This window comes from Parus major, chromosome 9 (genome assembly GCF_001522545.3).
Source record: "Parus major isolate Abel chromosome 9, Parus_major1.1, whole genome shotgun sequence".
Taxonomy (NCBI): Eukaryota; Metazoa; Chordata; class Aves; order Passeriformes; family Paridae; genus Parus; species Parus major.
Window position 1 is genome coordinate 4,516,206 of NC_031778.1, and position 27,498 is coordinate 4,543,703.

The following is a 27,498-nucleotide window of genomic DNA, read 5'->3' on the forward strand; positions in this document are numbered from 1 at the left end:
CAGCCCTTCCCGCCGCGCCTCCGGCCTGCGCCCCGTCTGCTGCCCCGCCGCTCGGCCCGGCCGGCGTCCGCACGCCCCCGGGGCTCCCCGTGTGGGTCTCGGAAATTGCTGATAAATCCCAGGTGTTCACGTGGTCGTGGGTCCCAGGTATTCCCCTTAAGCCGGTCCGCACGCCCAGGTGTGGAGGTGGTTGTGGGTCCCAGGTGTTCCAAATAAACCCTTCGGCCCATCTTTCCACCTGCCCGGTGCGGGTTTGGGCAGGAGGAGCGGCGTGCAGCTTTAGGGTGGATGTGCCGGAGGAGCAGGGACGTCTGCACCCGCCTGTGGGGACGCCTTGGCTGCAGGAGACTGATGGAATATGGATGTGAAATGGATAAAAGAAGGATGCCTTCCCAGGCATTCAGCATTTTGCTGCCGGTGATGGCCGAAGCACCTCCATGCCTTGGAATGAATGGGTTACACGCTGTGCTCTGGGGGAACGCGGCTGCTCCCTCCGGGAGAAACTTGCTCCGGGAGGCTTTGCTTAGTGTCCCATTCCAGAGTGAGAGAGACGAGGGAATGTCTCTGGAAAGAGCCGCGTGGTGCACGAGTGATTTTCACTGAGGAGCAGCTCAGAAGGAATTAGCCTTTGGTGTGGGGGGAGAATTGAAATAGGAACGTTCTTTGTGCTCTGTTCCTAAAGGAGACGTTTTTACCGGCCTTAATGATGGTGTCAACTGATAAAAATCCCCGCGTTTAGGCTTCTGAGAAAGGGTGAGGCTGCTAATTGTTTCAAGGATTTGTTCCCAAGCGCTGACTCAGCAGGAAGCGGCTGGAGTGGATGTAATCAGGAATGGCTTTCCCACCTTTTGTTTCCTCTTCTGCTTAAACTTTCCTTTGTAGCTCAGCGTAGTGACATGAGCTGGGGTGGCTTAGTGTCCTCTGGAGTGTTTCTTTCCTGGAGGAAAGAGGAAAGTATTACATATTAGGCCATATTTTGGTGGTAGGAAGAAACATAAAACACGAGGAAGCATTAACAGAAGGAGAAAAGGAGGCCTGATCTGCTTTAGTGGGATGATCAGCTCTCTGGGAGATGATCTTAGGGAAATAGGAAAGGCACCTTTGGAAGTTTGGGCCCTGTGAAGAAGGGAAATCAGCCCGCTGGAAGCTGAATTGTGGTTGCAAAACATTGTTCTGTCTGTTCTTCCCTCAGTGTTCTGTCACCTGTGGAAGATCCTGAGGAGATTCCCGCAAAGAGGCTGAAATCAGGTATTTCCCCTCATGGAGAGGTGTAATATGCCTGATTTTCCTTGGGTTTGGGGTACCTAGGGGAGCTCTGGATTTAGTACTTCAGAATTGCTGCTGAAACTGAGGATTTTTGAGCCGTTCTTGTGGCTGGAGGGGGTCTCGTGGGGCCTGGGCCTATTGATGATGTGTCCCATTGTTCATGGATGTGGCACTTGGGCACGTGGGTCTATGGTGGCCTTGGGAACGGTTGGAATTGATGACATCATTGGGTTTTTCCAACCTTAATGATTATGTGATCTTCAAACCAAGTGGAAGATCAGAGATCCTGGTCAGATGAAGGCAGGAAGCGAAGCAGGGAACAACTTTTTCCCTCCTGGGAGGGCTGTGTATTTGCACCAAGGATAAATCCTGGCTGGGGCAGGGCATGGGATATTCCAGATCTCTATGGCACTGAGCCCTGCAGGGCAGCACAAAGAGCATTTTCAATCAAGGCTGTTGCTGTTCCATGGGGGATGTGGAGCTTCCTGATTTCTATTTGGGAGCAAGATCCCCAGTGATGGGGTGGGGGTGCTGCTGGGCTGTTGCTGAGTTGTTGAAATGAGTTACCTGCTCCATGTGGGATCAAGGGGCAGGGCTTCAGTGTAAGGAAAAATCCCAACCCCTGTTTTCAGTCCTATTCTTTATGGCCTGGTGATGTGGTTTTTCCAGAATGTGTCTCTGGGGCTAGCAAGGAGCCTGAAGAGGTTTCTGTGGCTGCCGAGTTGCCATCTGAGGCAACAAGTAGAAGCCAGGAGACTAAAGAGAGAGAAGACTTCTCTGATTCTGAAGATGAGGTGAGCAAGGATTTTGAGGGGAGTTCAGGGATCAGCTCCCACAGTCCCTGCATGTGTGAGAGCCTGTGTTACAGAAGTGGTGCCATCAGTGCCCCTGCCTTCTGCTGCAACCCAAGCAAAAACACAGGCTCTGAGAGCACAGCTGGCTGAATTTCAGGAAGGGGAGGTGTCTGCCTGGATTCACCTTGAGGTTACGCTCACTCTGGTACTTGTTTTTATTTCAGGTAGTGTACTTTTCTTCTGACTCTTCAGTTGTAGCATCTGCAGAGGATGAGGACACAACAGAACCTGGTAGGGCTGACAGCAAGTCTTTCATTCATTCCTTTCTCCTGCTACTCTGACTCTGAGCAGCTCTGCCCAGGCTGGGGGCTGGTTGCTGAAGTCAAAATATATGTAGTTGCCAATATGAAAATACCCTGAAGCAACATATCACAAGTAATATTAGAACATGAGGGATAAAATGAAAGTAATTTGTCTTTGGTGAAGCTCTTTAAACCCCTAAAACTCCCGTTTTCTTGACCGGTAGCTGATGGCTTGTGCTCTTCTCTCACAGACAAAATGCCTTGTGACACCAACCCGTGCTTGACTGAGGAAACACCATTCTCTCTTGCCGAGAGACTTCCCTATGCGAGGTAAAAACCCTTCTGTTTTCCTTCACTTCTGTTTTGAGGGGTTTCTTGCCTTTCACTTTCATCTGTGAACTTCTTGTGCTGCCCAACATTTGTTTTTGTGTCCCCAGAGCAGCATTTTTCCAGGGTGTTCTGGGGCTCCTCCTGGCTGCCATACTGAGGGAGGTCTCCAGCTGTGGAGAGACAGCTGTGTTCTTGTCTTTGACCAATTGTAAACTTTCTCTTTAAAGCCAGATAATTGATAGACTCAGGAGATGAGAGAAAGATTAACAAGTTCATCACTCTCACCTCCTGTGGTAAGAGGAAGTATTGAACTTGGGAAGAGGCTGAGACCAGGAATGCAAACAAAAAATCCCAGAACCACAAAAAAAAAAAAAAAAAAAAATAAATCCCAGAAAGCTCCCAGAGAATTTCCATTTCCCCAGGGGAAGTTTGTTTTTTTTCCCTTTCTGAGGTTGTTCAGCTAGTGCCACAGGTCACCTAGAGAGGTTTTGGAGTCTGTCCATGGAGATATTGGAAAACTGTCCTGGACATGGTCCTGGGCGGCCTAAGTAATAAATCAGGAGATTTGAATGTTCTTTTAGTAGTGTTTGTTCTGCCTTTGATGCTTTCAGCTTGAGCGGGAATAACCATCTCCAAGCTGCTCCAGAGAGCCCTGTCACACCCAGGCCCCCCATTAAGGAGCCAGGTCCCAACTCTCCAGGAGTCAGTGGCACCAGGAGGCCTTTGTGTGCTGCTGAGGAGGTAAACTGGAGAGAAGGGAATTGTTTTGGGATGAAACAGCTGTGGAGTTCCTGTACAGTTAGGCTGAGACAAAAGGAAGGGCTGGGAATGCCTCTCAAAATCTCTTTTTTCCTTCCTGTCTGCAAGGATGTTCAGCAAGCAGAAAATAAGAAATACAAAGAGCTCCTGCGTCTGTTCAAGGAAAAATATTCTGGAAGACTTCATTCTCCACGGCCAGCAAGACTTAACAAGTAATTATGAGCAAAATAACCCTTAACTTTCTGGTGATGAGCTCCTTGTATGTGGAAGGGGAGGAGAATTGGTCTTTCCTACTCTGAGTTCTGGACAGCGTCAAATGTAATGATTGAGTCTCTTTTGGAATAGTGGAGGCAAAAAAATTGACACTTGTATATTCACTGTGCCTGAGTTGAAGGTGGCCAAACTTCTGGATGTAAACTCCTCAAAATGCCCTTTGCATCTGGTCATGGAACCAGTGACAGCATGGTTCTGTTAAGGATTAAACAGCCTAATTTTACTTCATATATTTCTGTTGCTTTCATTTAGCCAGTTGTGTACAAATAGCCATGTCCTCTGCAGTGACTAATGTGCACTGGTAACAAATCAGCTGTAAAAACTCTGTTCTTTTCTTCTGCTGCACCAGAGTTCAAACCAAGGAACCAAGGATGACTGGGAGTCCCCTGAAAGAACAAAAATCCAGAGGTGCCTCTCCACCTGTGCCAGAGAGAACCAGTGAGTATCCCCTGGTCCACTCTGTAGGTAGATGTCCAGCTCAAACAGGGCATTTCCTCAAGCTGGTTACTGGCTAAACTGGGTTTCTGAGAGTTTTACTGAAGGGGAAGAAGTGGTTTTAAATGGTATTTGAGAGCTGTGACTGTAGCAGTGCAGTTTGTGCAGCTGGATGTGACCCCACTGCACAGGAGAAGGTTGTAGAATCTGTTTACCTTTTTTTTTTTTTTTTTTTTTTTTTGTACCAGGGGAGGGGGATATTTGACTCTGCACCCTCAGAGCTGCACTTTAATCCCTTTTTAATGCTAGACAGGACTATTTCTATAAAAGCAGAGCTTCCAAACCAAGTAAACTAAATAAATAAATGCTTAATATTGTCCCAGGAATTTTTTTCCCCCCGTTCATTACTTAAATACTTTTTCATCCCTTGCTCTTTTATATCTTGAACTATATGACATGATTACATGGGGATTGAAATGATTTCTGAGCAAGTGCCAGAGTTTGAACTTCTAACTTGGAAATGCTGATGCAATGTCTGTGATGTCACCCAGAAACTGAGAGCTCTGTGCAGCTGCTGGAATGGGAAATCACCTCCTTGTTCTCATATTGCTGCTTTTCCCTGCAGGTGTCAATCACAGGGATGTTTTCAGCCCTCAGCTGCCTCAGAGAGGTGTCATGATCAGGTAAGAGTCTCTTTTAACCACGGCTCTTGTTTCTTTGGGCTCTGTCAGTCTCCAGAATACAAATCCTGTCCAGTGTCTCAGTGCTGGGGGAGACGAGCAGCTGGTTTGAGGAATTGCTGATAGCCAGTTGTCCCTCACATGCAGCTCCCCTGTCACAGCTGGGCAGCTGTGGGATGTGCTGGGTGATTTTTGGAAGAAGGAAGTAGGGGTGACAGTGGTGGCTACACCAGGTTGTCCTTGGGTTTGCAGTGTCTCAGTGCCACACCATTAATGGGCTGACTTTGCATTTCCTGTGGATCCTTGAGCAAAAGGAGTAAGGAGCTGGTAAAGCCTGGAGGGGCTGAGGCAGTTTTTAAGGCTTGCAGTGTGCCTTGGGTTGGGATAGGAGACCAAAAAGGAAGTGTTGCTGTCCCTCTTCAGGGGCCAGTGGACTCTGTGGCGGCAGGATGGGGGTGCAGGAGGCTCCTTGTGGAGGGAAAGGGGCTTTTGGCTGCAGCTCTAGGGAGGGGTTTTGGTGTGGCAGTTTGGTGTCCTCTTCTTCCTCCCCTCAGGCAAGAGAGAAAAGAATGCAGATTGGAGCAGAGAGAGGTTTGGTTGTGGCAGGTCTGGTTTGGGGTGATTTGGTCCCTGTTCTCTTTCCCCCTTAGACATGAGCACTGTATTGAGCTTTGCATTTGTCCTGAGTTAAATTGTCACTGTCCTCTAAGCTCAAGGGAAGAGAGGGATTAACTGGTGGAGTGGCACCTGTCACCAGGAGATCACAAAGCACTTGATAGAGGTAGTGCTGGTAGCTTCCCTGTTTTCCAAAGATTAAAACTGAAGAACAAAAGGAGTTTGGCACCTGACATTGGAAGAAAGTTTGTGAAGCTTCCAGCTCTTCATCTGTCCTGGTCTCACTGCTACAAAAGGAATGGGGAAGGAAATAGATGTTGTCCTGTGTCAGAATGAGCCTTGAAAAAGTGTTTCTTATGCAGAAGGTGAATTCTGGGGAATTTCATGGGGCAGTGTGGATATCCAGCTCACTTCTCTTTCTCTCCTGACAGCTATTACACACCACCAGAAGACTCTCGTGGACAGGGAAAACGAGACAAACAAGCTGCTTCAGTGGTAAGCTTGAGTTAGTCATTACTTCACTTTGTTTTCTGGAAAATATAACTCATCTCTGAGTTATATTTTGAGATCCAAAATAAAATCTGAAGTGTAGAAATCAGAAATACTTACCTTGGTCTCACCTTGATACCTGCATGTGGAGGCTTTGCTGGGGTCCTGGATGTTAATCCAAGCCCAAGGAAAGTCCTGCCTCTCTGGGCACACTTGGAATGCAGTCACCACTCAAAGGTGACTTTGGGGTTTGCTGCTGGGATGTGTTTCCACAACCCCTCCCAGTTTCTTGCAGGAATCTCTGCCCTGTCCCCCAGCAAACCCCTTGTGCTTCTCTCTGACTTTCTGTCCTTGTCCCTGGCAGGGCCAACGCGAAGCCAAAGTCCTCCAAGGAAGGTTATTCCAGTTCCATGTGACACCTGTGCTGTCCAAAGACCTCTTTTTTCTGGACAGCGAGCCACTGCCATGCCCAGGAAAGCCAGTAGATGACCTGGCTCCACTGACAGAGGTACCTGTGCTCAGCAGCAAGCCAGTGCTGTGCCTGGTCCAGCAAAGGCCTGCAAGGCTCCTTGCTCTGGCACTGGAGGTGCACTTGGCCTTCTGGGGGGCTGGTGCTGTGCTGTGGGGGCTGTTCCACGAGCCCTTCCCCACTGAATGCTTTGTTGCAGGCCATGGAGAGCGAGATCTCTGCTGCCTTTGACAGTGGTGAGCCTGATGACATCCTGAGCAGAGCCTTCAAGCTCAGTGTCACCCGTGAGGACATCTGCACCCTGCAGCCCCTGGGCTGGCTCAATGACAGGGTATGGCATCCTGCACTTGCAGGGAAATCCCACCTCCCTGGGCACAGGAGTCTTCCAGGAGCTCCGCTGCAGAGGCCAGAAATAGCTGTAGACTCTTTTTGGGTACTGTGTGGGCTGGTGTTTCTGGAAGCTTTCACTTGGATGATGCAGCTCCCAGGAGTCAGTCTGGGTTATCAGAGTGGGTGTGGGGGCTTTAACCAACAGCACAAGTCTCCCAGTGTAAAATTCTGGGAGCAAAACCTGCCAAGCTGGACTTTTCTCAGCTCAAGGGTGACATGTTGCTGTCTTTTTAATATAGTGTCTTATTTCACATCTCACTTTTCCTCTCTCTGCTCCAGATTATGAATTTCTACATGAGTCTTCTGGTGGAAAGAAGCAAGAAGGAAGGATATCCAGCAGTCTATGCTTTTAATACCTTCTTTTATTCCAAGCTAAGCTCTACAAGCCACAAGGGAGTAAAGAAATGGACCAAAGGTGTGGATATCTTTGAGCACGATGTCATCTTGGTGCCTGTTCACCTCAGAACTCACTGGACACTGCTGGTGAGTCAAACTAGCTTTTTATTTGGGGATGGGGAGAACTAAACTAGCAAGCAAAGTCCTTTAGTGTGTGGGGTGTGCTTTGTCTAAGTCAGCTTTTATCCCAGGTCGTAGACCTCCGAGAGAAAACCATCAAATACTTTGACTCCTTGGGACAGAAAGGAGACCACATTTGTAAAACTATCTTGTGAGTAGCTGCTTTTTTATCCCTTTTGGTGGTTTTTGAGGCCTTTTCCCCTCCCTTCATGAAGTGTTTTTGCCCCTGTCCCATGGTGCTCCTCATTTCATACCTCTTCTGTTCTGCTCAGTGATTTGAATCCTCTGGAGTGTCAGAGCTGCAAGTTTTCACATGTGATGTACATCCTGACATGTCTTTGTCAGTAAAAGCCCTTCATCCAGCAGCTTTGTAGGGTGAGAGCAGGAGAGCAGCCCCACAGAGACATTTCCCAGAATCACTGAGGTTGGAAAAGCTCTCCAGGGTCATTGAGTCCAACCCATGACCAATCCTCACCTTTTCACCAGCCCAGAGCCCTGTGCAGAGTCTTTCTGCCCTCCACCCAACTTGGTGTCACCTACAGAGGCCCTTAGGGTGCCAAATCCCCTGGTCCAGGTCGTGGGTAAAGATATTACACAGGGTTGGGCCCCACACTGGGCCCTGGGAAGTCCTGCTCAGCCTCTCACTGTGTTTCTAAGATTGGGATTTTTTCTCCATGTTCCTTAAATCCACTGCTGTGAGGATCCTCTGGCATTTCACTGTGATTTATTTTCCTGTCACCTTTCAACAGCTTCTTGTTGTTGCCCTAAACTGGGGAGATGAAAAGTGTGATTTTTGTGTTGTTTTCAACAGAAAATACCTGGAAGAGGAAAGCAGGGAAAAAAGAAACATTGAATTGACTGCTTCTGAGTGGACCCTTCACAGCATGGGCAGAGAGGTATGGGAGCAATGCCTGGATTTGGAATGGGAGCTAGAACTCCTTGTCACAGAGGGTGGTCTAACAGTTTCCAGGCAAGCAGAGGAGGGAGATGGTGTTCAGTTAACTATGGCTATTCCTTGAGTTTGGGAGTGGTAAATGGATTATGGAAATAGGTTTTCAGGAGTAGGTGTGGGTAATGTGTGCTATGACCAAATTGCTGCTCTTTCAAGACAGATAAAAATTCTCCATGTTTTTGTATTCCTCAGGAAATCCCTCAACAAAATAATGGAAGTGACTGTGGAGTTTTTGTTTGCAAATTTGCTGATTTCATCTCCAGAGACAAACCCATCATCTTCACCCCGGTAAGAGGAGGTGTAAACAACTCCAGCCTTTCCCAGAGCCAGGGAAGCTGCACAGCAGATTGGGCAGGGGCTGAGGGTTTGTTCCTTGTGTCTGGTGTCTGCTTCTTGGGCAAGATCACAGAATTGTGGGGTCCCAGGGTGATTTGGGTTGGAATGAACCTTAAAGACCATCTCATTCCATCCAGCCAGGCTGCTGCAGCCAGTGGCCTTTGTATCTCTTGGTGAAACAGGTTTTACCCTTGGACCAGCTCAGCCCCTGGTTATTTTTTGATGCAGTGACTTTAATAAATGTCCCTGTAAAGAGATGTGGTTTTGTTGGGTGGTTGTGTCATCCTCATGTGAAACCCACCTTGTACCCAAATGGCAGGTGCTCAGAAGCAGCTTCCCATTCAAGAATTCCCTGGGTTTTAATGGAGATTTCCTGCCTTTTTCTCCCCTGGCTTTCTATGTGATGGATTTTTCCTGTTTCTTTTCAGGAACACATGCCTTATTTCCGCAGGAAGATGGTGTGGGAAATAATCCATCAGCAGCTGCTGGGAGACATGCACTGTTAGGAAAACACTGTTCTGTAAAAGAGTAGTATTTATTTCTTATTGTTTAGGTTAAATGAGATAAATATTAACTTATGTAAGAGCCTTACTGTATGGGAATGTGACTTGTTAATAGAGTAATTTATTTTTTAATTGAAAAGTGATTTGGTGTCTGTGTGGTTTCTAACTTGCTCCCCATCTGAAGAAGAACAGGGGCTGTCTCCTGTCCTGCTGGCTGTGGGGACAGACAGCCCTGTGCTGCTCCTGACCCAAAGACCCACAAGATCCCAGCCAAGCTGCAGAGGAGCTTTGTCTGTCTCTGCTTTCTGTGATTGGTTCAATCTGCCACAAACTCGGGGTAGATTCTCCAAAGGATGAACAATTCCAAAGAAACTCATGTTTAATCCTTACAAATAATTAATCAGGGATAATTAATCATCCCTGAGGATGTAGAAGATCTGAGCATGAGGATGCAGCAGCTGGGAATGTTTTAGGTGTCCTTTACCCTGTCTCTTGGGTTCTCACTGTTTGGGGCTGCAGTTTTGACTATCCCAGGTGCCACCAGAGCCACTCTCCTGTGCTGGAGGGCTGGGAGGGAAGAGCCCAGCTCTGGGGCTCATGGAAGGGAGGGTCCCTCAGGGTGGCACCTGGCAGCAGCATCCCTGGCCCTGCCCCCAGAGGCCATCCCAACCCCATTGGGCACCTTTCCCCACTGGCTGTTCCACCCAGGGATGTGCAGGGAGGGAGAGGTGGCTTCATGATGGCAACACTTCCCAGGTCCCACAGTAAGACCACACCTGGCAATGCCTACAACCTCACAAGCAGCCCTTCCCTCGCTGGCAGCAGGGAATTGGGCACCAGGGAGGAACTCCCAGCCACAACCACCACAAGGGACCCCAAAGAAGACAACAGAGAGCAGGCTCAGGCTCTGGTTAGCTGGATATATTTCTCTTTTTTGTCGGTTGGTTTTCACAGAACACTTTGCAGTAGAGGAAAACACGGATTCGCAGCCCACAGGAGCGGTGCTGGCACCGGCACCTCTGCTCCCACCCCTGCTCTTGCCCATCGGCTTTCACCACTTCCATCCATCACTTGGATTTCATTAAACCCTTTTACCCTTTTGTTTTTGTGTTTGGCTTTTTAATTTTTCCCTTTTTTTTTTTGTTTTTTTTTTCTTTTTAACCTTTTCTCAAGCTTTCTCCAAAGGAACAACCATTGGCTCTCGGTTTGCAGGAGACTACGGAAGAGCTCTGGGACATGGGGAATGGTTTCCTTCTTCCACCTCGCAGCTGACTTGGTCAAGATCATTTTTCCAACTCGTTTTTTTTTTATTACAAAAATAAAAAAATGCTCCAACTATCAGTTTTACAAGGCATACAAAAATCTCTAAAAGGGCAACACAAGCGCAAGGTGCTGAGGTATGAAAACCTGAGGTAGTTTTTCTCTCTGTGTGTATGTGTGTGTGTGTGTTGGGAGGGTTATTTGGGTTATTTTTCATTTTGAAGCCAATTTTGCTGGTTGGGTTTTCCAGCCCTGGGCTGACAACGTCTTGTAAATCCATTTTTTTCCACCCATTTCCCCCTCCTCTCCCTGCAACAGCGATCTTTCCCCAAAGATCCCAGTCCAAAGCGGGCAGGGCTGGTGCTGCCCTTAATTTTCCAGGGATGTCAGTGCTGGGCAGTGATGGAGAGAGGACAGACAGAACAGATGCGAATCCAACTTTTGGAGTCAAAAGCAAAGAGGAAAAGGTGTGTGAAGGAGAGGAACAATGAACATGAGGAATCTTCTTGGCTCCTACAGGCCCTGCTATTCTCAAAGCCCTTCAGAAATTGCTTTTTAACAGTTATTTAGTATTTTTTTTCCCTGCTGGCGATCCTACAGCTCTGCTCTACGGTCCATTAGAGAACCAATGAACCAGCTCCTGCCATTAAACCTCTAGAAAAGCCTGCTTTTGCTAAAAACAAACAGCCCCCTCCCCCCAAAAATTTAAAAAGTGAGTTAAAAAATAAAATCTTACAAAACGTAAAAATCGGCGTTAGTTTTGTTACTGATATATTAATTCTAAATTAACGAGCGCCGCGGCCCCCTAGGCTGGGCGAGCTCCTCCGGGGTGGAATGGGCAGGTTTGGGGAGAATTCCAAAATAAAAACCATCTCTCTCTACCTGTGTTAGTCCAACTGCCGGGGGCAGGGCGGGGGAGGCGATGGAGTAAGGCGGAAGCTGCGGGATGGAGAGAGCCCCCCGTGCCCCGGTTCTGTGCTGCCGGGGGGCGCGGGGATCTTTGGTTTGTCCCCTAACCTGCGGGGCTCCGGCAGTGGCGGGGGGTTACATTCGTCAGGTGGTCCTGGCGGGAGCCTCACTTGCTGTGCTGTGAGGCTGTGGCTCCCTCAGCATGTTTGTGCTCCTGCTGCTTCACCTGCTGCACGATTTCCCTGATCTTGCGCTGGGCGGTCTGGAGAGGGGGGCAAGAAACGGGGGTGGTCTCACCAGAGCTGAGCCCCTGCCCACCACAGCAGTATTACAACCCCACAGCTTTTAACGCCGGGACAAACATGTAAGCAATTCTGTGATAAATGAGGGTGTGCTAAAGCAAAGGTTTGGCTTGTTCTTCCATCACTCAAGAGCCTCGATTTTGGGGTGTTACTGTGCCCTCGCAGCCAGGAACGCAGCCTGGTTAGATGTACTGAGGTGGGATGCAGGAGACAATTCCCACCCCGTGTCCAAGGCACAGATTTCGGTTGAATCGAGCCAATCCTTAATTTTAATGCAGCCAAAAACTCATTCAGTGCATCCAGGGTGCACAGAAACTGCTCAGAGCAGCTCAGGGGATACTGTGCTTGGTGGCTTTCCTTAAACTGAGAATGTTGGGAGAGCTATGGCCAAACCTTACCTGACTGGCAAAGAAATGCCCAATGATTTTGACAATGACCTCCTCGTTCTCGTCTGGAGTTTGGTCTCTGGGCACAATGACTTCTGCGCTCGTTAAGTTCTGCAGTTCGTTCACCTGGAGCAAATGACAAAGATCCAGGTTTTGCTGTGGAAGAGCCAAAATCCTCCACTGCTGGTGCCACCCCAGCTCTGAGCCAGGACGTGGCACCAGGCTGCCATGGTTCACACCCTGTCCCCTTGGCATGCTTGCCACCCCCAGGACACAGCGCTGGGACCAAGATATCACTGATATCACAGAGCACCAAGGGACAGAGGTGATGGGAGGTAGGGGATGTCCAGCTCTCTATTCCCAGGGCAGGTGGGAGCCCACACACCCCCACCTACCGTCTTGCCACCTTTGCCGATGACACGGCCGGCGGCGAAGGAAGGCACCTTGATGTGGGCTTCAAGCTTCACTTCTTCTTTCGGATTAACGAAATTTTCCTCTTTCAGCTTCCCAAATATTCGCCCCTGGGCCTGGAGAGGACACAAAAGGGACATAGCGGTGGTGGGCAGCATCCTGGAGGTGGCCTGATGTGCCCTTCATTCCCGCAGGCAATGACGGGCCAATGTCTGGCAGCACTAAAAATGTGGTCCCGAGCTGAGAAGCCCCCTGGCACAGTGGGGACCAAAGGGATGCTCTCACCCATGTCCCCAAGGCCGCCCCCACCCTGTGGCCACCACACCTTGAACTGAGCCTCAGGTGGCCCCGTGATGATCACCATGCGCTCGCTGGCATCCGGACCTTCTGCGGGGGCGATCTGCAGAGGGACGGGGAAGGAGCGTGAGTGTGACTCTCCTTGGGCAAGACCTCTCGTGTGTGGGATGTGCCCCCATGCAGGGACACCCCCCGTGCAGAGATACCCCCCTACCCAGCAGTGGTGACGATCAGGAAACTGCAGTACTGGGCTTCTACTAATCTGGGGAGCAGAACCATTCACCAAGGGCTTCCCACTGCCCTCAGCAGTGGGAAGGGGAAACTGAGGCCCTCTTTCCTGCTCACCTTGATGGAGGCACCAGCAAACCGTGCTAGCTGCTTGATGTGCTGCCCCTTCTTCCCGATGATGGCCCCCACTGCCTGTGTTGGGATGAACAAGTTCACAACCTCCTGCTCTGGCAGCTGGAAAGGGCATGGAAGAGCCAGAGGGTCAGGGGAACAGCTGAATCAGGGGGTTCCTTCCCCCTGCCAGCATTCCAGGCTTGAAGAGGTGGTGGGGTAGGTTGGGCTGGGCTGGGTTGGGTTGGGCTGAGTTGGGCTGGGTTGGGTTCTGTTGGGTTCTGTTGGGTCAGGCTGTGGTCCTGGCACACATTCCCTGCTTTTTTGACTGCCCTCCCACAAGATGCCCAAGGAGGGCAGGAGGTACCAGGGCACTTCTGGGGAAGGGAAACTTACAGGGTGTTGATGGGGGAAGGCGCTGGCTGGGGGTGCTCCGTAAAGACTCGACAGATAGGCTGAGGAGCCCTGTGGTAGGAGAGAAAATGAGGATCAGTGACATTGATGACGTCCTCAAGGTGCCAGCCCCTTCCCAGACACCCCCAACCTGACACAGGGAGTATCACCACCATGAGTGACACAAGGGACACAGTGACCACCCCTCATCCCCTGAAACCCCTCCAGAATGAGCTGCAGCCCCGATCCTGTGCCTATGGCACAGCATGAGGCTGGGATGTGGATAGGAACTCCCAGTTAACCCCAGTCCCTCCCCACTGCTGGTTTTTTGGCTTTGTCTTGCTAATGTTTGTATCAGAAAAAAGGTCCCCTTCTGGCCTCACCAGGGGGGCTTAAAAAGGCCACACAAAGCTCTAGGGTGAAGGATCCCACACCAAACACTGCTCCTCAGGAGACCTGTCCTCTCCAGCACACCCATAAATAATTCCCACAGCTGTCTCCCAAAGGCTGTGATACAGGCACAGCAGCCTCCCTCCACTGGCTGAGAGTGACCAACCAACCCTCCTGGAGCCCTCCAGAGCCACCACATCCCACCTCCCACATCCTCCCAGGCACTCACCGTCCTCCTCCTGCTGCTCTGCTGCTGGCATTCCAGAGAAAGAAAACAGCACAGGTAAATTAACCCACAGCTTGGAATAAATTATTTAGGGACTAACAGAGACAGACCACAGTGCCTGGGTGACCTGGGATGGACCTTCTCCACCAGCACCATGGCCATCCTGTTCTCCTGGCACTGCACCATACCTGCCCACTGTCACCTTAGGGGTTGTGAACATCCTTGCCCAGGTTTCAGCACCCCAAGAACAAGGAGAACCCTCCCCTGTGAGGTGGGGTGGAGACTGGCTCCGCACAAGCACAGCCCCTCGGGTGCCGAGGCAGGGATCCAAGCTGCTGGTAGTGGATGCACAGGGTGGGCTGCTTGCCCCCTGCATGCCCCTGTGACCACATCAAGGGGCTCTGGTGGCAACTAGACCCACAGGGCACAACCCAGTCCATACCATCACAATGCAGTGGTGGACCTGGGGTCAGGACTGAAGACCTCATACATTGTTTTTCCATGCTTTACAGAGAGCAGCGCCCTTGGGACACAGCCAGTCCTTAAACACTGGTGAAACCCAGCTCAGCACAACACAGGGATGCAGCTGATCATCCCAGGGGGCTGCCAGCTTCATTCCCTGTCCCCTCCACTTTGCTGCTGCCATGAGCATCCTCCCCAAATGGCCGAGAGTCAGGGCTCCCCATGAGGCGGCTCCTACAGCTACAGTGTCCACCCAAACCCAACAGCTCCAGCAGGACACTCCAGACAGCAGGAACATCTCACACTTACTGCAAAGGGGTGGTACGGGGTGGCAGCTGCAGCCCCTCGGGCCCCTGGGGTGGATGGGAGCATGGACAGCCCTGTGGAGAAGATGCCCAAAGCACTGAGGTTCAGTCCTGGGATCAGGTTGGCCTGTTGCTGGGAAAGGAAAGACACAGAGAAGGGTGTGAAAGGTGGAGTACTGAGCTTCTCCACACAGTGTGGATGTGATCGGTGTGGCCCAACCCTTGCTGCAACACCTTGACCTCCACTCTGAATTTTTGTCAGGCCACCTGCAGCAGGAACAGGCACAGTGGGAGGGCTGAGCTTACATTGACGGCCACCATGTCATTCTCGTAGGCCTCGCGCAGCTTCTTCATGATCTCCACCTCAGCGTTGGAGCAGGCCTCCGTGCTGCCTTTCACTGTGATGGTGCGCTCAGGGTTGTAGATGGTCAAATCCTGCAAACTGCCCCACGGGAAAATCCAGAGACATGGTTACATTCCTTCTTCAAATCAAGACAAATCCCAGGAGAATTCAAATCACAGCTGAGGGCTTCCCCTGAGACAGCATGAGAGCCACAGGCCCTCTTTGGGTAGGAAGGGACATGAAAGCACATCCAGTTCAACCCCCTGCCATGGGCAGGGACACCTCCCGCTATCCCAGGCTGCTCCAAGCTCTGTCCAGCCTGGCCTGCAACACTTCCAGGGATCCTGGAGCAGCCACAGCTTCTCTGGGCAATCTAGCACCCTCACAGGGAACAATTCCATTCCACTATCCCATCTAACCCTGCTGTCTGACCAGGGAAAGCCATTTCCCGTGGTCCTGTCACAGAAACTTACGGGGAGATGGTGATCTTTGTGCCCGTGTCCTGCTCAATCTTCTTGAGGTTGCGGCCCTCCTTGCCAATCAACCTCCCCACCAGGCTGTTGTGTGCCAGGATTTTCAAAGGAATCTCTTCTGCTCTAAAATAGATTAAAAAAAATAAAATCTAAATGTCCAGCCAGTCAAGAAACAGAAATCGCCAGCCACAGGTACTAAGGGTGTGTTGGAAAGGAGAAGGACCACCATCACCATTTCCCACCACGCTTTTGGCTGAGCCAGGAGCACTCACGATTTAGTTTCATCAGCCTCCTTCTTCATGATATCCAGGATCATGCGGCACGCTTCCGAGCACCCCTCCGGGGTGGCGTGGATGGTGATGGGCTTCTCGGCAGCGCCGGCGTTCTCCTTCCGATGGATGTCGACCCTGCGGCGAAACAACCAGCAGAGAGGAGCCCCTGAGATGGGTCTGGTGTCACACAGAGGCTTTTGAGAGCTCAGGAGCTGAGAAAAACTCATTTCAACACTTGCTCAAGCTTTGGGGTGAACCTGAGTTCAGGTCCATCTACCACCACCTGGCTCACGCAAGCACAGGCAGTGTTTGGTTTTGGGTGGTTTGGATCAGATTTGGGCCACGTCCGCCCGTAGGACCCGAGGTTCTGGAAGCTGAGGGCTATCACAACACCAACCAATGCATCGAGGGGGCAGAACAAATCCTCAACTGGACAAAGCCCTGAGCAACCTGGTCTATCATCTCTGACGCCAGTCCCGCTTGGAGCAGGAGACCGGATTAGAGGCCCTTCCAAGCTCTGCCTCTCTCTGCGCAACACCCGAGGCTGTCCAGCGACCACGTCCTTCGGGACAGAGAGCACTTACCCGTGGGCAGCGTCTGTCACGACACGGAGGCACCCGGCAACAACAGCGCTGGTACTCACGCCCTTCCAGGGGAGACCAGAAGGCTCCCATGCGCACCGGCAGGGACCGTGCTCTACTCCTCTGGTCTTCCCTCAGCTCATGGCGGGAGGAGGCACGGCCTCCAGCTCGCTCCTCAACCGTACCTGGCAAAGCCCTGAGAGAGAGGGAGAGAGGAAAGCAGGGTAGGAGACTCCCGCACCTCAACCACGTGCCTTGGACAACAGGGGGAAGAACTTTTCCGTCTTCTCTGCGCGAGTCCACGCGCTCTTCCCACCGGAGGGTGATGCCGTGCGGCCATCCTGCCATCGGCCACCACCTTGGTGTCCCTGTCACTGTTGCAGCCGGGGCCAGATCTTCCGAGCAGGTGCGGTAGTGGCAGCTCAGCCACTCCGGAACGCTGCCAGTGCTCAGCTCCGACACGGTGGGTTCCCTCCGGCCACGTCTCCGAGGTCCTGTCCCAACGGGATCATCCAGGGTGCTGCTGCACATGCCAGCCACACTGGGATGCTGCGGGATCCAGGTGGGTTTGCACAGGTCAACTCTTCCAGGAGCTCAGGAGCACGGACAGTGGAAGGGGAACAGCTGGGTGAGAGAAGGGCAGGGCCAACCCCACCCGCTCCAAAGGGAACCCCAGAGTGGTTTCATCCAAGCACTGAATAGGTAATTAACATGGTGTGATTCCCTTCGTAGGCTCCATCTCTCCAGATCTCCCGTGGCTTCAGTTGGTGCTCCCAGCCATGGAGCTCCCTCAGCTTGGCCTGGAGGATCCATTCCCAGCAGGTACAGGGACACTTGCTGCCACCCCATCACTGGGGACAGGGTGAAAACGTCATGGCGGCCACATGAGGTGATGACAGACCAGGCTGATGCTCCCAAGGTAGAGGGAATCAATGAGGAATCCCAACAAACACCATGGATGGGAGCCACGCAACTCCTTGGACCCACAAGCAGCTGAGGAGATGAGGACACAGCTGAGCCTTCGCACCAGAGAGGGACCGAGTGCCACAGAAGTGCTGAATGGAGGCACTGAGGCGATGAGGACCTTGGAGGAGCCTTAGAAAGGGGCACAAGCCAGGTTCCTGGCTGACCAACCCATCCCACGTTGGGATGTGTGGGCACGAGCTCACTTGCCAGAGAGAAGAAGGGATTCCAGGAAGGGGCAACTGCTTTCAGGCACATCCCACCCCAAACAGCTGGAGAGGGAGAGCTCTGGAGCTCCCAGCACATCCCAGTGCCGCTGCTAAACTGCTCCATTCCAACAGGAGGATGGAGAAGGGGACCTTCAATAGCTTCACCTCATCACCAGGTGCTGCAGGGAGGGATGTCCAGGGCTGGGGACAGGGTTTGCCTACAGTGCAGCAGGAAAAGCCTCCAAGAGACCTTATGGGGGGCTGGGAATGCTTCAGGGAGTGGTTGCCATGAGGGACAGCCCTTTCCAGGTGGACAATAGAGTGTGCCTGTAAGGTTATCCCAGTCCCATGTCTGCTGGGATCCTCTCGATCCTCTCCTCATGGAGTTCCAAGGGTTGTGGAAAGTCTCCTGGTGCGATGGGCTCTTGCTCTGGGTTTCTTCATGGAAAAAGCCTGGGGACACTTTTGCCTCCAGGGGTTCACAAGCATCTTTGGGATCTCTGTGTGTGGAACCAGGGGTGAAATCCAACGTGACCAGAGGAATCCAGAACCCAACGTCGCTCTGGGGAGGAGCAGGGGTCAGGCAACAGGATGTCACCCTCAGATCATCACACCAGTGGATGAGGGTGGCCTGGGCAGGGACAGAATGTGGGATGACACCCAAAGTGAAAGACAGGGGCTCCTGTGACTCCATGGCACCAGTCTTCAGAGCAGGCACAGGGAGCCACTCCACAAGCAGGGACAATTCAGTGGCAGCAACAGCATTTGGTTTCATGGTTGGGAGAAACTGGCACATTCCCACCTTCCTTGCTAGGCTCAGGGCTTGGAAAGGACGAATTCCATTCTTGGGTGGCGAGGGCACAGCTACACCTGCTGCTCATCCCACCAGGACTCACCTGGAGAAGAGCTTGCAGCCTACCTGGATCTGCTCAGGGCTACTAGGTGGGCACGCCCTGGGGCGAGCTGGGCTCCAAGAGCTCCTCTCCCTACTCCTCTGCCCCCTTTCCATACAAACCTCTTCCAGCCAACCCAGTGCCGGGGTTTGGCTTGTCTTTCTACCTACATCCACACTACTACCAAAGATTTGCCTCTAAAAACTCCTCTGAGAACTAGGACGCTATGGGACAGGAGTCCTACGTCCCATGGGATCACCAAGTTCAGAATGTTGAGCACAGGAGAAGACAGCTTTGAGTTAAACACAAACACACCTGGGCAGAAACAAACCATGCAGGAAAACCATGCAGAGAATGAGCGGTGAGATCAGGAGAACAGTAACAAGAGAAACATGGAAAACTTTGGCAAGACAACCCCACTTTTGTTTTTTTTTTCCTTTTTTAGTTCAAAAATAAACATGTTAATAGCTAAAAAAGGCTTCAAATAGTTACAAAAGCCCATCCTTCTTGTGGCAGTGCTCCCACAGTGTCCCTTTCCCTTCATTGGCTCTAGCCCATACAGGATGCTGCAAGATGAGCAAATCCCAAGAACAAAGACCACTGCACTGAGGATTCACCCATAGGATTTTATCCCCAAACTTGCCATTTCTCCCTAAAGCCTCATCCCCAGCTGTTCTCATGAGGCTTTAGGAACTCATTTCAGGCCTTTTCCAGTGTGCATCCCCCTCTTGCAGCACCCAGACCACCCTGGCCAGCAGGAATGGTTCAGGACCTGAGCTCTGCCACCAGCCCCTGAAGGCTGCACCCCAAGAAATCAGCAGTGGCTGGCACTCCAAAGCCCCCAGTGCAGGGAGAGCCTGAGCTGGGACCTACAGCACCCTAGGGAAGGAAACAAAACCATTGGAAGTACTTACTTGGACTGGGTTTGCTTAGTAAGGTTCTTTATGGTCAAGCCCTCCTTTCCTATGATCGCACCAACAAACTGCGTGGGCACCAGCATCCGCAGTGGGAAATCGAGCTGTTTGGGCTGCGAGGAGCCCCCCGGGGAGGAGCCCCGCTCCCTGGAAGAGTGGCCCCCACGGCGGGATCGCTGCGGGGGCGGAGGGGAGCTCACCTCTTCATCCGGGATGTAGGAAATCTTGAAGGAATAGTTCTCAAACTGGTGGTCGCTCAGCTTCTCTATTGCTCTGCAAGGCAGAGAGATGCAGGGGGTGGTGAGGGGCTCCCCGGGGATGGGTTCCCCTCCAGCATCTCCTCCACATGTAGAACATGGGCCTTTCCCAACTTTCATCTTCCTCCCTCCCCAGTCTGGATAAAGTGGCCACAGGAAGCCAGAGCCCCACACTTTTCCCACGAGGAGCAAGTCCCTGGTGTAACCTGGTGGGACATCATCCCCTTCCACGTAGGTCATGCCAAAGCTGGCACATGACTTTTCCCCCCAGCAGAGGTGGGATGGCAGCCTTCACCTGGGCAAAGTCCTGCCAGAAGCTACCACACAGCATGGGAATGGTCTCACAGGCTTCTTGGACATGGAAAAGGTGACAGAGTGGCTCTGAGCCAGAGAGAAGGATGCAGCACGTGGTGGCCCCTCTGCTGGGAACCCCAACTCCCTTCCCAGCTGGATGAGGCTGGCTGGCAGCACCTGGACTCTTCATCCCCCAAGCCCCTCCTCAGCAGTGACATTTGGCCACGCTGGCATCTGCCATGCTTGGCTTCCCTGCTCCTACTGCAATCCCACATCAGCTACTGACAAATCACAAGCAGCTCCTTGCCAGGCCTGAATTCCTCATCTTCTGAGGACTTCTGCAGCTTCACCTTCCCTTTCCTAAGTCCAAAAAAGCCTCTTATCCCAAAGCATTAAGCATTGCTATGTTGGGGAAACTCTTTGTCTTCCTTTATTGCCACACCTCCTGAGACCATGGTGGGATTTTTGGGGCTGTCCTGTGCAGTACCAGGATTTGGACTCATTGTGGGACCCTTCCAGATCAAGGGACTCCATGATTCTAAGACACTCATGTCATGTTTATCTGTGGTCTACAACACATCCAGCCGAGGCTGGAGGCACAAAAAGGATTCTCCTCTGCCCTCCTGGACCAGCAAATCACTGTCCCCATCTCTGTCCTCACTTATCCAGCGCCATGATGGGTCAGCTCAGATGGTAAACTGGTGGAATATCCATCCACAAATGGACTCACAAAATCTCTTTGTGGCCTGGGATCTGCTCTTGATCATATAAAAAATAACCTGGCCACTAATAATAATAAACTCACTGGTCTCCAGCACAGGGCTGAAGTCTGTACAAGACTGGAAGAAAATGTTTTGCTTGGAACCATGCCTCCACATCTGAAATAACCCCTAATTTGTACTACCTCATCTCCCATGCCAGGGAAGAAGGCAGAAGACAGCCCAGTGGTGGGACAGCTTAGAGAAGCCTGGAAGGTGCCTGGGATTCCTTGGGAAAGCTGGCGTGGCGTGTAATTATGGGAAAACCGAAACAAACCCCACTCACACTTTTGCCTCCTCCTTCGTCGCGTAAGTCACGTTGACAACGGCAGTTTCTGTGTCTGTGTTCACTGCGGGGAGCAAGAGAAGCAGGGTTGGAGCGGGGATGGGAGAGGTGTCCTGCTGCTCTCAGCATGCTCCAGAGGGGGATACAGCTGGGATGGGGGGAGGGAGGTGCCTGTCCCATGGCACGCCCGGGCACTGCTGTGTTTCCCCTCAGCTCAAGGACTGGGATGGATCCAAGGGTGGATCCAAGCAGAATGCAAGGCTGGATATCCCCAACCCACCAGTGAATCCCAAGCTGCACTCAGCTTTTTTTTTTGCTTGCAGGGATAATAGTTTTTTTCAATTTTTCAGGGACTGGAAGCATTCCTGGGGATGGTGGATGTATGGCCCACATCATCCCACCACTGGACAGGAGGCCCCACCTTCACTAGCAAGGTTTGTGTCCAAAACCCATTTCAGACCAGTGCTGCTGGTCTAGTTATCCAGCTAGGTTTCATCCCAGTGGGCTTCCTGCAGCCTGGGTGGAACTGGGGAGCAGTGCCGGGAATTTTGCAGGGATGAGGACCATGCTGGACCATCTCACCTTGCTCTACATTCTCCACCGTGCCGTACTGAGCTAAGAGGCCATCCAGCACCTGGGGACAGAGCAGCAAACCAGGCATGTGAGCCCCCAGGCAGACAGGGCAAGAGCCCACTCCAGCCACAAACACCCTCCAGCACCACCCAACTGCTCCAGTCCCTCCACCCACCTGCATCCCATCATCCCAAAGCTGACCCAGCACTCAAAGCTGGCCCACAGCTCTGCTACCCAGAAGCAGGCAGGAGCTGGAGCCCAGTTCATGCTCCCTCCTGTGGTCACTGGGAAGTTAAAGGGTGGCCCACGTGCAGACCATGTGCTCCAGCAGCACAGCTCAAGCTGCTGGAAAAGGAGATGAACGTGATGTTTTTGGGATCAGCCACTTCTTACCTCCCACTGTAGGTGGGGGGGGATGTTTCGGATCTGGATCTTCCTGCTTCTGCAAAGACAAAGCCCTGGGTTAGGGTCTGTAGGCACCTCACAGCAGAGGGAAAAGCCTCTCTGGGAATCAGACAGCTGTTGTTGACAGCTTTCCAAAGCATCCCACTTGCCCAAGCCAGGGCAGCTCATCCCCAGGGAAAGCCATTTCTCCCAGCTTTGCCCTGGTCATCACCGGGGCTGACGCTCTCTCTTGAATGCTCCCTCCTCATGCTGGCTGTCAGGTTTCCAAGGAAACCTCCTGAAAGGAGCCTCTGCAGAGCTGTGACCGTACAGGGATGCATGGACAGCCCTGCCCACGCTGCTCTGGGCTGGATGGCTGGGTGGGAACAGGAGCCCCAGTCCTGTCATGGCCAGCCCTACTATACTTGAGGAGAGCTCTCCAAAAGTACATCCAGCTGAGGACCACCACTTCCCAACAACATGGGGCTGCTTTCCTTGGGGAAACCCAAATAAATATCCTCAGAGGCCTGAGCTTGAAGATGGCCAACACACCCAACCTAGTCCAGTGGCACTTCCAAACTCACGTGACAACATGGCTCACTCCCAACCTGGTTGTGGTTCCATTCCCATTCTTGTTATGGCTGCATTCCCAAACTGTGGTTGCATTCCCAAGCCAACCATGGCTTCATTGGCAGCCTGGCTGTGGCTGCACAGGAAGCATTGCCAAGGCTTCCCAAGGGTAACAGCCCCTCAATATCTCCCCAGCCTGACTGTGAGATGTGCTTGGGAGCTCTGACAGGAGGATCCAGCCAAGCCATGAGCTCATTCATGAGCCACCCAGATCAGCATTCCCAATCCTGCCTGGAACCAGTCAGCTCTGACTACAGCACTGTCCCATGTTCTCACCTGGTCAAGCTCCAATGCCCTCAGCAGAGCACAGCTGGACCACCCCTCCCAACACCAGGGATTGCTTTCCTGACCAAGCCACCCCATGCCCACACACAGAGCCAAGTTTCAGGAGCTGAGAAGAAGCTGGAAGCTGGTTTTGTTAAGTTTTCCTTTTCCCTGGGATGAGTTCAAGGAGGACGCTTGGAAGGACAGGTCCCACCAACCTGGGAGTTCCATGGGAACACAGAAGCAGCCCCAGCTGATGGCCACCAACACCCAGGGACTTTGGGCCAAATCCTGCAGGACAAGGAGGACAACCTGATCCCACCAGGAATCTTCAGCCACTGGGAAACAAGACCTTCCAGCCCTTGTCGCTGCTCTCAGAACTCATTGCACAGACAAACCCTGAGCCCCTGACAGCAGCTTTGGCAGCTAAAATGTTCCTTGAGCAGCTTGGGGCCAGACACCGGGGCCAGCAAGGAAAAGGCAAGGAAAAGGATGTTTTTTGAGATGTGGGCTGTCAGGGCAAGACAAACCCCACAGCTCATGGCATGAGAAGGACCATGGACAAGCAGGTGGAACCACTGGAGAGCCTGGTATCTCCTGGGGCTGCTCAGCCACAGTCAGTGGGACAAGAAACCCTGTGTTGGCATCCAGCTGAGCAGGTGTGCTCAGGAACAGGCTCCTGTCCCCAGGTGCCACTGGGGATGTCACAGCTGGGAATCCCAGAATCCCTGTGAGGGAAGGAGCAGGATTTGTCCTATCCCACCCCCAGCCACGCCCACCCCCAGCAGGAAGGAGGCAGGAAGGAAGGCCTGGCCCAAGGCAGACCCTGGCAATGATGATCCTGCTCTGTTCACCAACAGCTTGAGCCCTTCTCCTGCCTTTGTCACCCATCCATGGCTGACGCTGCTCGTGGTATAAACATCCTACGGGGACCACTCCAGAAAATGGGATCTGTTTTATTGTTCAAACCCACCAACATTTCCCAGAGGGTCTATTTTAAGATGCCCAGGTCCTGCCCAGATACTCAGCTCCTGCCTGCTCCAAGTGACACATGTCACTCCTGAGATGATGGGTGCCACACTGCGAGCCCAGAGTGCCTGAACAAATCCCAGCGAGTCTCAAACCATCGGAGAGAGCCGGACACTCTGCCCAGTCACTCCCACCACCTCCCAGACCCAAACCAAGGGGGGTGGTACCTTCATCCCCAGGTGCCACTGCTCAGCTCCAAGCCAAAGCATCACCACAGCCACCCTCCTCTCTGTGTGGAAGCCATCGGGATGCCCCAGGCTGGACCACAGAGGAGCCACTCTCCATTTGGGGTTCATTTGGCTCAGCCCACCTGGCACCAAAGCCCAGGAGCCCGGGGAACACAAGGCACTTGGAAGGGGCACATCCAAGAGAAACCAGCACAGGAGCCGGACACGCTCCCTTCGCCACTCCTGGAAAAGCTCTGCCTAGAATTTAATTGCTCCAGGGACATAATTTCCATGCTCCTCTGCCAAGAGAGATGCCAGGGGAGATGCCAGAGCAGTCCTAGTCTCCCAAGGTGCTGCCTCACCTCACCTGGCCCACCTCCCAGAACACCCAAACAGAAGGATCACAGCAAGCTGCCACATAACCCCAGCTCCCAATGGGACACGACAGCATATCCCCACTCCCAACATCCATCCAAACCAGTGCAGAGCATCTAAAGACACCCAAAGGCACTCAGGCTTCAGCTCCCATGGGCAGGATTCCCAGCAGCTCATCACCCCTCAGCATTTAAGATAAAGTTATTATTCCTACTGGGTGTGCTTATAGCTCTTGTAACTCCACAGCTGGTTGAAGCAGTGCTGGACCACACACAGCCATCACTGATGGAGCCATGGATGTACATCTGGAGCCATGACAGATGGATGAGTTATTCCCAGAGCTGGGGCATGGGCTGTTATTCTCCAACACCACTCTCAGGACTTTGTGGCAGAAACCCCCTTTATTTTGATTTTTGTTTTTATTTTAGTTACATTTTCACCACTCTCCCAAACTCCAGAGACTGACTCCAGGGCACACACAGAACGCTGGCACAGGAGCTCCTGATGGCCACATTTCACCCACCCTGTTTTGCAGCAGACTGGTGGGGATTTGAAGAATGAAATAACTCATTATTATGAGTTAACCAGCTAGGGGAAAAACACTCAAGTGTGTGAGATGCAACTGGCCCTGCTGTAGCGAGTGCCCTCGGATAACCTGGAAAGCTGCAGCCCTCTGGTTCTTCCCTACCTCCACACACCCATACTGCTGCCTCAGCAGCTTTAAGGGCTGAAGGACACCAGGATAACTTGCTTTTTTCCCTTCTAAACTGATCCCAAACTAGTCCTGCTCACCAACAGCTCAAGGAGGAAGCATCTCCTCCATCCCAGAGCAGGGTTTGGGTACTGGGAGCTGCCAGCAGCGCAGGGAGGATGAAGCAGTGAGTGAGGAGGTGAAGTAGGCTCATGAAATAACTCAGGATGGAGCTGTGTGCTGTTTCATGCATCCATTAGAGCAGAATCATGGGGCTGGCATCACAATCCTGCAGGGAAAGGGGATGGAAAACCCCCAGCCATCCACGCCCTGCCAGCATCACCACTGCCATGTGCCTGCTACCTGCACTTGCTGAAATCATGCAGTGGAACAGAAAAGCCTTAAAACTTGTGGTTTATTCCCCAGAATCAGGAAGATTGAGGGGGTTTGGCACATGCCCCACATTTTCCAGCATGGCTTCCTGCCCTCCTGTAACTTCCAGGGAAATAGTGGGTAACAAGCCCCTCGAAATCCAGGGACACAGAAGGACAAGAACAAAAATGAAGTTGTGAAATGAGAATGAGACACTCCCAGCTCCCTGCCCAACATCCACAAGCCCTTCCTCGATTTTCCGTTGGCCCATGGAAAACCCACCCATCCCTTAGTCAAGGTGAAGCTCAAGAGGGACTTTGTCTCCCACAGGAATTTGGGAACTAGAAACAAGCTGGCTTAAATATAAACTCTCTAATATAATAATAAAACCTCAGCAAAAATAATACAACAATAAAATAATACAGTAATATAATACTATATAGTAATATCATATAATAATATAGAGAAATAGTATATAATGGCATATAATTGAGTGGAATACAAGGCATGGCTTCACCACTCTCTGCCCTAAAAAGCACAGATTTTTTTCCTACTCACACTTTGTAATATCTTACTATAATAAAGCTTAAAGGGATTTTATCACCTACCACCTCAGATCAGTGCTGAGGGCAGAGAAAACATCCTCTGCCACCCCCTGTTTTCCATAAAAATCAGATTTCAAGAGAACTGGGGAAAGAAAGCAAAGGGAAAACATGCTGAAAAACCGGGGGGGGGCTCTGCCTGCCTTATGAAATGTTTGTCCCAGGCAAGAAAACATCTAGAAAAAAAATGATTCCCATCATCAGGCAGGGACCAAACTCTGTCCCAGCTGAATTTTCCAGACCCAGCAGCTTGCAGCCTGAGCCAGCCACAGCCCCCTGACCGGGCAGGGAAGGAAGTGGCTGCTGGATTTGTGATCGTTCATTATTACATTTATTTTCTGGGTCTGCCGGGGCTGTCCTGGAGGAGTTTTGCTGCCAGCCAAGCCCACACAGCAGCGGATCCAGCGGAGGGGCAGCAGCATTAAAGAGCTGCCCCAGTTTCCAGCAGTTGCCAGGAGCGTGGAGCTGCTCCAGTTCCCCCTCCCAGCCCGGGGGCTTTGCCCTGACGCTCTTAAGGAATTAAAATCCCCGGTTGGAAAAGCCCCGGGCTGGTCCTGCCGGGGCTGGGGAGCAGCTCCAGCCTGGATCAACAATAGGGATGGACGGGAATCGCAGCCCATCTGTCACCGCCCAGATTGAGGGGGGAAAACAAAAGAGGGAATGGAAGGGGGAAAGAATAAGGTAGAAAAAAGGAGGGGGAAAAAAAAAGGACAGGAAAATAGATAAATGGGAGGACAGAAAGAAGGGGGAAAGAAGAGGAAAAGAAAAAAATGGAAAGGAAAAAGGGGATAAAAGATAAGGGGGAAAAGGAAGGAAAGGAAGGTGGGGGAAAAGGGGAAGGGAGGAAAAAAGAAGGGCGAAGAGTGGGAATGAAGAGAGGTGGAAAAAGGGGGGAAACAAGAGGGAGAAGAAAAATGAAAGGGGAAAAGAAGAGGGAGAAAAAGGGGGGGAGAAGAAAGGGGAAAAAAGAAATAAGGGAAAAAGAAGGGGGAAAAGAATGTGAGGGAAAAAGGGGGAAGGGAGGGGAAAAGAAAGGGGAAAAGGAGGAGGGAAAGAAAGGGCAAAAAGAAAAGCAGAGAAGAAGGAAAAAAGGGGAAAATAAGGGGGAGAAAAGAAGAAGGGGGGATAGGGGAAAGAGGGGAGGAAGAAATGGGAAGAAAAGAATGGAGGAAAAAAAGAAAGAAAGAAAAGAAAGAAAGAAAAGAAAGAAAAGAAAGAAAAGAAAGAAAAGAAAGAAAAGAAAGAAAAGAAAGAAAAGAAAAGAAAAGAAAAGAAAGAAAAGAAAGAAAAGAAAGAAAAGAAAGAAAGAAAGAAAGAAAGAAAGAAAGAAAGAAAGAAAGAAAGAAAGAAAGAAAGAAAGAAAGAAAGAAAGAAAGAAA

General features: G+C 51.7%; 2 protein-coding genes across 6 annotated transcripts in view; one reads left to right on the forward strand and one right to left on the reverse strand.

Annotated features, from left to right (window-relative positions):
- Window positions 1–9,252, forward strand: part of SENP2 (SUMO specific peptidase 2) — a 10,287-nt gene extending 1,035 nt beyond the window's left edge. The window contains exons 1-17 of one of the 4 annotated variants that reach the window (XM_015638051.3): window positions 35–147; window positions 1,193–1,248; window positions 1,936–2,060; window positions 2,285–2,351; window positions 2,614–2,692; window positions 3,304–3,433; window positions 3,560–3,663; window positions 4,074–4,162; window positions 4,785–4,842; window positions 5,886–5,949; window positions 6,308–6,451; window positions 6,612–6,743; window positions 7,082–7,285; window positions 7,390–7,469; window positions 8,130–8,214; window positions 8,463–8,558; window positions 9,035–9,252. In XM_015638051.3, the coding sequence (XP_015493537.1) occupies window positions 2,619–2,692; window positions 3,304–3,433; window positions 3,560–3,663; window positions 4,074–4,162; window positions 4,785–4,842; window positions 5,886–5,949; window positions 6,308–6,451; window positions 6,612–6,743; window positions 7,082–7,285; window positions 7,390–7,469; window positions 8,130–8,214; window positions 8,463–8,558; window positions 9,035–9,112 (1,338 nt within the window). In that variant the 5' untranslated portion in view covers window positions 35–147; window positions 1,193–1,248; window positions 1,936–2,060; window positions 2,285–2,351; window positions 2,614–2,618 and the 3' untranslated portion in view covers window positions 9,113–9,252. Of the gene's footprint in view, window positions 1–34; window positions 754–1,192; window positions 1,249–1,935; window positions 2,061–2,284; window positions 2,352–2,613; window positions 2,693–3,303; window positions 3,434–3,559; window positions 3,664–4,073; window positions 4,163–4,784; window positions 4,843–5,885; window positions 5,950–6,307; window positions 6,452–6,611; window positions 6,744–7,081; window positions 7,286–7,389; window positions 7,470–8,129; window positions 8,215–8,462; window positions 8,559–9,034 lie in introns of those variants that run through there. The other 3 variants (XM_033516672.1, XM_015638050.3, XM_033516673.1) reach the window with 3 other exon arrangements.
- A 763-nt stretch (window positions 9,253–10,015) lies between these two features.
- IGF2BP2 (insulin like growth factor 2 mRNA binding protein 2) overlaps window positions 10,016–27,498 on the reverse strand; it is a 22,376-nt gene continuing 4,893 nt past the window's right edge. Inside the window, exons 3-17 of one of the 2 annotated variants that reach the window (XM_015638049.2) lie at window positions 21,999–22,047; window positions 21,615–21,666; window positions 21,033–21,096; window positions 19,438–19,710; window positions 15,878–16,012; window positions 15,606–15,728; window positions 15,096–15,231; window positions 14,794–14,922; window positions 14,026–14,046; window positions 13,410–13,478; window positions 13,020–13,136; window positions 12,703–12,777; window positions 12,362–12,493; window positions 11,979–12,092; window positions 10,016–11,540 (exon numbers count right to left, since the gene is read on the reverse strand). In XM_015638049.2, the coding sequence (XP_015493535.1) occupies window positions 11,445–11,540; window positions 11,979–12,092; window positions 12,362–12,493; window positions 12,703–12,777; window positions 13,020–13,136; window positions 13,410–13,478; window positions 14,026–14,046; window positions 14,794–14,922; window positions 15,096–15,231; window positions 15,606–15,728; window positions 15,878–16,012; window positions 19,438–19,710; window positions 21,033–21,096; window positions 21,615–21,666; window positions 21,999–22,047 (1,585 nt within the window). In that variant the 3' untranslated portion in view covers window positions 10,016–11,444. Of the gene's footprint in view, window positions 11,541–11,978; window positions 12,093–12,361; window positions 12,494–12,702; window positions 12,778–13,019; window positions 13,137–13,409; window positions 13,479–14,025; window positions 14,050–14,793; window positions 14,923–15,095; window positions 15,232–15,605; window positions 15,729–15,877; window positions 16,013–19,437; window positions 19,711–21,032; window positions 21,097–21,614; window positions 21,667–21,998; window positions 22,048–27,498 lie in introns of both variants that reach the window. The other variant, XM_015638048.2, reaches the window with a different exon arrangement.